This window comes from Octodon degus, unplaced genomic scaffold, assembly GCF_000260255.1.
Source record: "Octodon degus isolate 3935 unplaced genomic scaffold, OctDeg1.0 scaffold00093, whole genome shotgun sequence".
NCBI lineage: Eukaryota > Metazoa > Chordata > Mammalia > Rodentia > Octodontidae > Octodon > Octodon degus.
Window position 1 is genome coordinate 8,205,073 of NW_004524669.1, and position 10,488 is coordinate 8,215,560.

At 49.9% G+C, this 10,488-nt stretch overlaps 1 protein-coding gene across 1 annotated transcript in view; it reads left to right on the plus strand.

Moving 5' to 3' along the window:
• The first annotated feature begins 1,798 nt into the window (after nucleotides 1-1,798).
• Ptdss2 (phosphatidylserine synthase 2) overlaps nucleotides 1,799-10,488 on the plus strand; it is a 29,315-nt gene continuing 20,625 nt past the window's right edge. Inside the window, exons 1-2 of the mRNA XM_004638032.2 lie at nucleotides 1,799-2,056; nucleotides 7,942-8,043. Coding sequence (XP_004638089.1) covers nucleotides 1,941-2,056; nucleotides 7,942-8,043 — 218 coding nt within the window. The 5' untranslated portion in view covers nucleotides 1,799-1,940. The remainder of the gene's footprint in view (nucleotides 2,057-7,941; nucleotides 8,044-10,488) is intronic.

Below are 10,488 nucleotides of genomic sequence, written 5' to 3' on the forward strand. Positions count from 1 at the left end.
ATCCATTCACCTAGGAATGTCTCAAGTTTATCCTTCTTTATGGCAGATTAGTACTCCATTGTATGAAAAAAGCACATCTTCTTTTTCCATTCATTAATTGATGGACATTTGGCCTGTTTTCAAGATTTAGCTATTACAAATTATGCTGCTATAAACATGGATATGCATATACCACTGTGCTATGATGTTTTTAATTTTTTCAGGAGATACCAGGAAAAAGAATAGCTGGGTCAAATGGGACCTCTAATTTTAGTTTTTTGAGGAATCTCCACACTGATTTCCACAGTAGTTGCACCAGGCTACATTCTCACCAACAGTGGAGAAGGGATCCTTTTTTTTTTTTTTTTCAACAACCCCACCAGCATTTTGTCATGGTTGATTTCTTGATAATAGTCATTTTTTCTGGAGTGAGATAGAATCTCAGCATTGTTTTAATTTGTATCTCTCAAATGACCAGTGATGTTGAACAGTTTTCCAAATATTTATTTTCTCTTTCTACTTCTTCATTTGAAATTTGTCTGTTCATTTCAGATGCCTAGGCTGGTCTTAAACCCAGATCCTTCATCTACCTTCCAAATGCTGGGATTGCACAAGGTAAAGATTTGCAGGGACATTCAATCACATCCAGAAGTCTCCACTGTTCCAAACCTGTGGTACCTTGGGTTCCAGCAAAGCCTTACAGGCCTGAGACTCCATGAGCAGAAACAGTCATGTCATGGAAACAGAATGGCCCCCCAAGCCAGAGATTTTTCTAGAATTAGGAAATCAAAGATGAAGTCATGATCAACGAGACCCCAGTCTTTCACAGTACCCTGTAAAGCTGGACTTTTTCTCTTCCAACCTCTGTCCTTTCTGTTCTTCACTAAAGACCCTTCCTTATTTTCTTTTACTTTCCTTTGTTAGGGCACTATGTGGTCCCTTCCGCAGCACGCACAGTTTGTTTGGGGGCCGCTTGGTCTCTGCTTGAGGTGTGCTCTACTCCCTTCACTTTCTCCTACTTTTCAATTGAAATTATTTTTCCTTGTAAATTCTTGCTAAATGTCTCAGTCTTAATTTCCATTATCACTGAAGCACAGACCAGGGAAGCCTGTGACAGACGAGTCCCCACTCTTCAAAACAGACCGGTTTTCTCTTTCTTTCTTTCTTTCTTTCTTTCTTTCTTTCTTTCTTTCTTTCTTTCTTTCTTTCCCTTTTTTCCCTTCAGGTTGAGACTTTAAACCTTTTTCGGCACCCCAAAGGAGCAGATACTTTTCTGCTGCGCAGCTTCTGGTAACACTCATCCGCACGGACGTTTCCTAACAAGTGGCCTTGCAATACGGAGTCTTTTCCGGGGGACCCTACCTACACATTCTCAGTACCTACATTGCGAGGAGCCATAGTATCACCCCCGGGACACACCACTTCTGTGTGCACGGCACTACCCTGCACGGGCAGTGGGCTTGGTCGCGGTGTCTCGGGATCCCAGCCTAGTCGCCTAGCTCCTGGACCGTGTCGGCGTCTCTCTGGCGGCCAGGGATGTAGGCAAACTCTATTCAACCCTTTGAAGAACTGCGAAGTTGTCTTTCAAGGTTACTCTGTCTGGTCCTTTTATGTTCTTTTTTTTTTTTTTTTTCATGTTATTTTATTTTATTTTGGCGCCCGGACTGTGTTAACAGTGGGAACCGACCAAAGGTAGGAAGTTTGCGCAGCACAGACTGACCAGCAGCTACCACCACCACCACCACCATCACCCTCAGCGCCCCAACCTGGCGGTCACCTAGCGACCGGGCAGCGTCCTTCCCGGCAGGCCCTGCGCCCGGCGCCCAGCGTGCCGCGCGGCTCGGTCGCGCGTTACCAGTCCCACAATGCCCTGCAGTCCCGCCCCTCTCTGCAGAGACCCCCCAGGACGACGTCGCGACCCCTGCCCGCGCACCGCCTGCTAGTCGGTGCGGCCTGCCGCCATGCGGAGGGGCGAGCGCAGGGCCGTTGGGTGCTGGCGGCCCGGGTCTCCGCGGCCCGAGGGCCGCCGCAGTACTGAGTCTGAGGTCTACGACGACGGCACCAACACCTTCTTCTGGTGAGGGCTGGGGGGGGCTGGTCTGGAGACTGGCCTGGGGGCCGGGACCGGCCCAGGTCTCTCTGCCACGGGCAGGCCACGGGAGGCCCCTGGGGGTCGGTCGGGTGCATTTCTCCGCGTCTTGGAACGACCTCTGGGAGGCTTTCCTGGCCTTGCCATCCGATGTTCTTGCCCCTCGCGTTTCCACTCCGGGAAGCGCCTGACTGGCCGCTGGAATTCGTGTGCTTCTCCCGTCCAGTGGCCTGAACCGGTGGGGTGAGCGTGGCATCGCGCTACGTGTCAAGGTTTGTGCAGCGCTACGGATCGAACCCCTGCTCTAATCAGTCGGTCCGTCCGTCTGTCTCCCCATCCCCGCTGCACAACTTGACCCTGGCCAGGCCTTGGGTGCAGTTCAGGCTGCTTGCTGTACCTTTAGTGAGGCAGTGACCGAGGTTCAGTGGGGACTGCGGGTCCGGGTTTCAGAACCCTGGAGGAGCCCTGGATGACAGTTCCCAGGTGTGCTTCTTATGACCTTGGGCTAGCCCTTTACCTTTTCTCATTTGTGAGAAAGGAGAACCCGTAGACCAGAAAGTATGGGTCAGGGGAAGAAGGACTTTACCCTTCTTTGCTTTAAGTTCCAGTCCCCATTCCGCTGAGCTACACTGGGGGCCCAGGAAAGTACACAGAGATGGAGCATACCCCCAGGAAAGAGAAAACAGCTCTAAGAGAACTGAGCTGTGACCTTGACAGAGAGCATTTGATTATGGAGAGAGGGAGAGCTTGGTACTGGAGGAACTGGACGTTTCAGGGATAGGTTCCAGATTTCTGCGGGACCTTGTCCTGATATGGCTTATATCTCTGGTGAGCAATTGGGAGTGACAGTTGAAGCTCTGGAGAAATATGGTCAAGTGGAGGGAAGACTCGGTGGGATGGGGGACAGTCCTTGTCTGGAACTTTGTCAGCACCAACCCCTTGACTATGGTCCGCCAGCACTGCTTTGGGAAATATGCTGGTGGCTGTGGAGCCATAGAGGAGAAGGCAGGGGTGCCTCAGGTCAGCGGGGTATGGTCACAGAGCTGGTGTCCTGTGAAGTGTCTGACCTTCAGGGCCTTGTCATCCTATGTCCTGCCAAGCCCCTCAGGCAAGAAGGAGCCACTGTCCTCCTAAACACATCACTTAGCACCCCTCACTTTCCATGTTTTACATTCATTATTTGTTTTTTGAACCACCCATCCAGCACATATTTTGGAGACCCCTACTGGATGCTTTTAGCATTTAGAGTGCACAGTACAGAACTAAAGAATTTAGCCTTTGGCATAGCCTTAAACTTGAGAAGGCACAGAAGGTGCTGGCTGAAGGGAGAGTGAGAAGTAGCACAAGTCAGGGCATAGTCCTCTCCCAGCTCCAACAAAGGCCTGTGCTGGTTTCCAAAAGCAGACTAGAGGCTCTTGGGCTTTGCCCACAGTGAGTGCTTGGGACACAGATACCTGTGGTAGCAGAGCTTGGGGGGGGGGGGGCGGTCAGAAGGCTTTCCAGAAGGATGTGGCCTGGACAGGTGGCTTCCCTTTCCCCAACCTCATTGCAGAGGAGCATGGGGCAGGTCCTTGCTGTGTCTGGGGTGGGAGAGCTTTATGATTTCTCACGGAGGTGGCCAGGTGCTTGCCTGGTAAAATGGACTTACGCTCCCTGCAGAGCCATGCTGCCAGACCCCTTCTGATTAAGTCGTTACAGCTTTGCTGTGCCAGGATTGTTAAAACTTTTTTTTTTTTTTTTTTTTTTTTTTTTTTTTTGTGGAACCGGGGATTGAACTCAGGCCCTTGCACTTGCCAGGGAAGCACGTATTCCACTGAGCCATCTCCCCGGCCCCCTATTTTGTGTTTTAGACATTTATTTTTCTTTTTTTTTTTTTTAATTTTTTTTATTTATTTGAGAGAGAGAGAGAGAGAGAGAGAGAGAGAGAGAGAGTGTGTGGTGTGTGTGCGGCCAGCTCAGCCCACCAGGGGGCAGGGCTGGCAGGCATGTGGTGCTGGGGGATTGAACCGCGGTCGCTGTGCTTTGCCAAGCTTGTTCTAAGTAGGTGCTTTAGACCACTGAGCCATCTCTCCAGCCCCCTAGACATTTATTTTTCATTTTGTGATCCTGGGGAATCAAACCCAGTGTCTCTTGCATGGTACACAAGTGCTCTGTACGGAGCTATGTCCTCAGCCTGTGGTTTATAGAATCGTAATAGTGGATGTTACAAAAGTTAGCATGACATAAAGATGAATCTAAGAGCCATTGATGACCTGTTATCCCAACACTTGGGAGGCTGAGGAAGGAGGATTTTGAGTTTGAGGCCTGATTTGGGCTGCATGACAAGTTTGAGACCAGCCTGGCCTGCTTAATGGTAAGACCCTATCTCAAGCACTCACTGCCCCCACCGCCGATGAATCTAAAGAAGTGAATGTTTGTAGAAATGACTTTAAGTTCCAAGATTAACAAGAGAAACTTATTCTTTAGTGTGGGGAACTCGGCTGAGGACTAGATGGTTAAGCTGCAGGGCAAAAGCATGCAGGCTCTCTTAGGAGTGAGGCATATGTGTCTTGAGCATTGTCCTTCCTTTTCCTCAATGAACTGCCCAGCCTTGAGACAGCCCCTGCCCAAACTGCCTTCCTTCTGGTTTTTTTTTTTTTGTTGTTGTTGTTGTTGTTGTTTTTTAATTTATTTATTTGTGTGGGTGTGTGTGGGTGTGTGTGGGTGTGGCCAGCTCAGCCCACCAGGGGGCGGGGCTGGCTGGCATGTGGTGCTGGGGGATTGAACCGCCGTCCCTGTGCTTTGCTTGGCTTAGCTTGTTCTAAGTAGGTGCTTTAGACCACTGAGCCATCTCACCAGCCCCCTTCCTTCTGTTTTTCTCTTGTGATACTCTAAATAAAAAGCAAAGAGTTCTTGGCTTTGGTGCTGCCTGTGGCAGTGTCTCTAACACTGAGTGCTCATGATTGAGATGGCCCCTTTGGGCCTCTCAGTGGCAAAGCAAGTCTCACCTCCCAACGACTGTAGTCTTTCCATCCTCTGTGCCACCACAGTGGCACACTGCAACACTTTCAGTGCTGGGCATTGGACCCAGGACATTCACACTGAGCTCCATTCCCAACCCTTTTTGCTTTTTATTTTGGGACAGGGTCTAGATAAGTTGCCTAAGTGGGTCTCAAACTTGTGGCCTTTCTGCCTAGCCTCCCAAAGTCCTGGGATAACAGGTGTGTACCATCTTGACCAGCCAAAGGGAACTTTTGTGTGATTCAAAACCTAGTATTTGGACTTTTTATTTTCAAAGACAGTTGGGCTTCTTTGGAGCCAGTGACAATTGATAGGTGCAAAAGTTTTGGGTTTTGTTAACTACTTGTCAGGCACAGGGCCTGCAGTTTGGGTCTTCTGCCATTCGTAGTGTTCTTGTGCATGTGCTGTCCATCAGGGAGGCTCTGGGAGTGTTAGGACTACATACTCAGACACACTGAAGAGCCTTGCAGACCCTCACTCTGGAGAGACGTGTGAACATTGTCCTATGGGTGGAAAATAATAAAGTACTGTGGGTGTCCACACTTGCTAACCAGCTCCCACCGGGGTGAGATTTGAACACTTTGTGAATTGTATCTTATATCTTAGAACTCAGTGCTCCAGTGCTTTCTCTATAACTCAGGACTATCTGGGTGATCTTAGGTATCCCAGCTTCCAGCATATGTCTTCCTGAGCTCCTATATATTAGGACTTTTCACAGCTTTGCCCACACCTAGGAAGTATGACTGGCCAGTTGATGTCCTTTTGGTCTTGCTGGCCAGAAGGCCAGAAGGGCAGTGTCACAGCCCGGAAACCTCTTGCAGGCTAAAGGCAAGCCAGACCCTTTCTTGGCTATGCCTTCATGCTTTCCTTATTGGTCTTGACAGGCTTCCTTCCCTACCTCTCAGCATGTTGAATGTGGTTGTCTCTAAAGAAACTCAGCTGGATATTTTTCACTCCTGGAAGGGAGCCAGTCCTTGTGCTCTCTCCCTTGTAGAGTAACCAGACCTGGGCCTGACCATGGGACCCAGACCTTCACTGCATCTGCCTGGGCATTGCATCGCAAATGGGGAAGGTGCAAAGAGATGTTTCTGCGCACATCTGGCACCCAGGGTGGGGCAGGGATGTGCACCTCAGGAGTCAGTTGTTTCCACATGTATGTGGCTGCCTATACACTGTGTGCAGGCCAAGGACAATGCGATGGCTTTTCTTTCCAGCAGCACTTTTGTAGTCCTAAAGTCCGTCCTGCTGTAAGCCTGATGTGCTGGTGCCCTGACCTACTGTCCTCCTCGTGTACAGTACAGAGCTGGGGCATCCTCACCTGTTTCTGTCTCATCAGGCCCAAAGGGACCAGTGACTTTTTTTTTTTTTGCGGAACCGGGGATTGAACTCATGGCAATGTGCTCATGGCAGCTCTAGGCCCGCACTTTCTTTCTGAATAGTGAAGGCCTTGGTGATTGTCAGGAGGAGTAGGTGGCATGGTCAGCGGACCCTTGTGTTTGCCAGGTAGGTGCTTATTCTACTGAGCCATCTCCCCGGCCCCTCTCGGTGACTTTTTAAATGACAGGATGGATATTTATATCAAAGGGCAAAGAGTTATTTATTTTCTACCTGTTTCTTTGTTTGTTTTGCATTGCTGGGAATTGAACCCAGTCCTTTGCACTGGACTATATCCCTAGCCCTTTGTATTTTTTGAGATAGGGTTCTACAAAGTTGTTAAATTGCCCAGACTAGCTTGAACTTGTGATCCTCCTGCTTCAGCCTCCCAGAGTGTTGACATTATGGGCGTACATGACCTTTGTGGGGTTTTCTTGGAGGAGGATGTTAAGGCAGAGTCTCATGTTCATGCTAGGCTCAAGCTTACTGGGTAACCCAAGCCAACCTTGGCCTCAGGACACTCATGCTTCAGCTTGTAGAGTTCCGGCATTACAGGCCTGTGCTACCACATCCAGCTAAATCTGCATTTTTATTTTTTATTTTTTTGCAGAACCGGGGATTGAACTAAGGCCCTTGCGCTTGCCAGTGAAGCGCTTATTCTGCTGAGCCATCTCCCCGGCCCCTAAACCTGCATATTTTTTTTTTAAAGGGGATACAGATGAATGACCATTTTTTAAATAATTTTATTTATTTATTTGTGTGTGGCCAGCTCAGTCCACCAGGGGGCGGGGCTGGCTGGCATGTGGTGCTGGGGGATTGAACCGCGGTCCCTGTGCTTTGCTAAGCTTGTTCTAAGTAGGTGCTTTAGACCACTGAGCCATCTCACCAGCCCTAAACCTGCATTTTTATAGAACTCAAAAGTCTCTGTTTTCTCTTGGGCTCATTGGATGATCAGAGCTGCTGTGGCCGGTTGACCACTTGAGAAGCTACAAGATCACTGTTAATGAAAACTAATATTGGAAAAAGCAAGCAAAAATGAAAGTGTTGAAGTCCCTTTTAAAACAGGCTTTAGCGGGCCAGATAGCTCAGCAGACTAAGGTGCCTGCTTAGGCAGAGCGCAGTGGCCTGGTACTGTGCTGGCCCTGCCGCAGGGCATGCTGAGAAGGTGATTGAAACTGGGCTGGTGGTGTCGCAGGCCTGTAATCCCAGCTCTTGGGAGGCTGAAAACGAGAATCACTACAGACTTCCATCTATATAATGAGACTTTGTACTAAAAATACAAACACACACACACACACACACACACACACACACAAATAAATAAAACAGGCTTTGACTGATGTTGACTTCTGTCCATGCTGTGAGCAAGAATGCACAGGACTCTGTCGTTTAGTCAGGACCCTCTCCTGGACAGGGTGATTTGGTGTGTGTCACATATCACAGAAGAACTTGTCACGTGGTCTGTGCTCTGACCCTGCCTGTGTGTTTTTGGATTGTAGGCGAGCCCACACCTTAACTGTGCTGTTCATCCTCACCTGTGCACTGGGCTATGTGACTCTCCTGGAAGAAACACCTCAGGACACAGCTTATAACACCAAGAGGTAATAGGTGCCTGGCATGGAGGGTGGGGTGTCTCAGGCTGCCAGGGCCCCTTGCCTCCCCCTTGTGTATCTGAGGCATCTGCTGCCACAGCTACCTATTGTAGTCAGGGTTTACAAGAAAAACAATTTAATACAGGGCACACAATTCAATAATCTATAGGATTATTTTATAGTATTCACCCAAAGAATCAAATGCAAAAGAAAGCAGGAGATCTGTTCATACACTAGAGACCCAGAGAATCCAGCTGAGGGCCTAGATCCTTTGGCAATGTCCTGCATGAGTCCAGCTGAAGAATTGGACCCCATGGTAATGTCTCATGCAAGTCTGTAGTCTATATCAAGGGTCTGCACAGGGAAGGCCCAAAGGTCAGTGGTGGAAGCCAGAAAGTCTGTGCCAGTGGGATGAAGGATCTGTGCCAGCTGCAGGCTGAGCGATCTGCACTGGAGCCACGAAGCGATGCTCAAGGTAAGAGCCAGCGCTCCCCTGAAGAGCACCCCAGCCGTCCTCAGTGATAGTGTAGACCTGAGCCCCTCCAGCAGTGAGAGCAGCTGGGCTCGCACCAGCAGAGCCAGTGCGGCCAGCTTCTCCAGGAGAGTCAACAGCATACGTCTCCCCCTCCAGTTTTGTTTTGTTTTTCTGAGACAGGACCTTACTATGTAAATTGGCCTTGAACTCACTGTGTAGTCCATGCTGGCCTGGAACTCACAGCAATCCTCCTGCCTCAGCCTCCCAAGTGCTAGGATTATAGGTATGCACCAGCACATCCAGATTCCAGTTCTCTTTTTACACTGTTGTCACGTGGTCTGTGCTGTGACCCTGCCTGTATGTTTTTGGATTGTAGGCGAGCCCACACCTTAACTGTGCTGTTAAGGAATCTTCGTGTGGGCCTTCCACACTCAACACCACACTGATTCACTTCAGCTAGGTGTTACAAGTTGACCATTAGTTAATCCACCATGCTACCCTTGGAGCCACATGGTATTTTCTGCCCAGGAATGGTCACTAGAACGCTGGGGCATGGTTACTTCTGAGTGGGCACAGCTTGCACTGCAGAGACAGAAATGTGCTATAACATCTCCAGGGTGGTCCCCCGAGTTGACACTGTTTAGAGAGGTGTTGATACCAGCAATTTTTAATACTTAAACCATTCCAGGACACCAGAGGACATCTGATGGCCACCTGTGACCTCACTCACTTCTCAGGATTCTCCACAGCAGGCCAGTCGCCAGAGTGGTCTTTGCCTAGACTGCAGGTCCCTGAGCCCATTCTCTCGTATTTGTCACTAGCGAGTCCATGTTTGTTCTGAGTTTTGTGTCAAACTGGTCTGTCTCATTGCTCTTCTGGTCCTTGGCCTAGGTGCTTTCTGCCATTAGGGCCAGGCCCTGCTGATCTTGTAGGGACGGAGGTGCAGCAAGGTACCTGAGGCCCATCGAGCCCACAGGCTTGTAGGGTGTGCTCCTGGCAGCTAGGCCCACACTTTCTTTCTGAATAGTGAAGGCCTTGGTGGTTGTCAGGAGGAGTAGGTGGCATGGTCAGCAGGTGTGATGTGGACATATTGTTGGCATCTCCCATGGGATTGGTGAGCTGTGAGGGCAACTGTAACCACATTGTATAGCTCACCATGAGTGTGGTAACCTCGGGGACATGAGGTGCTCAGCCTGTCTGTGTGCCACAGCAGGCCTAACAGAGAACATCACGTCTTTGGTAAACCAGAGCTTCAGATGCAGAGTTGCTGTCAGACTACCCTGGAGTGGTCACTCCCCTGTCCCTCTGCCCTCTCCTCTCCTGGCCTAGCCTACAGGTACCTCCTCCTACCTGTGCGCCCTGGGTTTTCCTCTCAGCGGCCAGTCACCTTCTCTGTTTTTCCTTTTTCCTGTCTTAGGTACCAACTTGCTACCAGGCCCGCCCCATCTGCCATGTCCAGCTGTCCCGTGCTGGGCTTCCCGAGCCTCATCTGAAGGCCTACATAGCCATTTTTCTTTCTCAAGCAGACCCTGAGTTGTAGGTGGCCCATAGTAGATGTGGAGCCTATGTCGTGTCACCTCCAGCTCTGATCTTGCTGCATTGGTGCTTGTTGAGGGGCCACTTGTGGCCACTGGACGGTGGTGTGCAGGCGGGCAGCATATCAGCAAGAGCCTGTATCTTCCTAGAGGGGCTTTGGAGAGCTGGGTTTCCCTGAACATGGAGATGTCTGCATCCTCTGCTGGGCATGATGGGCAGAAGAGTCCCAAGAGGAAGGGCTTGGCCTCACCTCAAGAAGCATCTTCCAGATACAAGGAGTATAGCTCAGGGCCTAGGTTCAGTTCCTAGCACCAGAAATAACAAAACAAAAAACAGGGTTCTCTGTGAGGCAAGTGAAATTGATTACAGATGTAAGGTTTCAGTATCACTGGGCAAGGGGGCCGGGGAGATAGCTTAGTAGAATAAGCGCTTGCTTGGCAAGT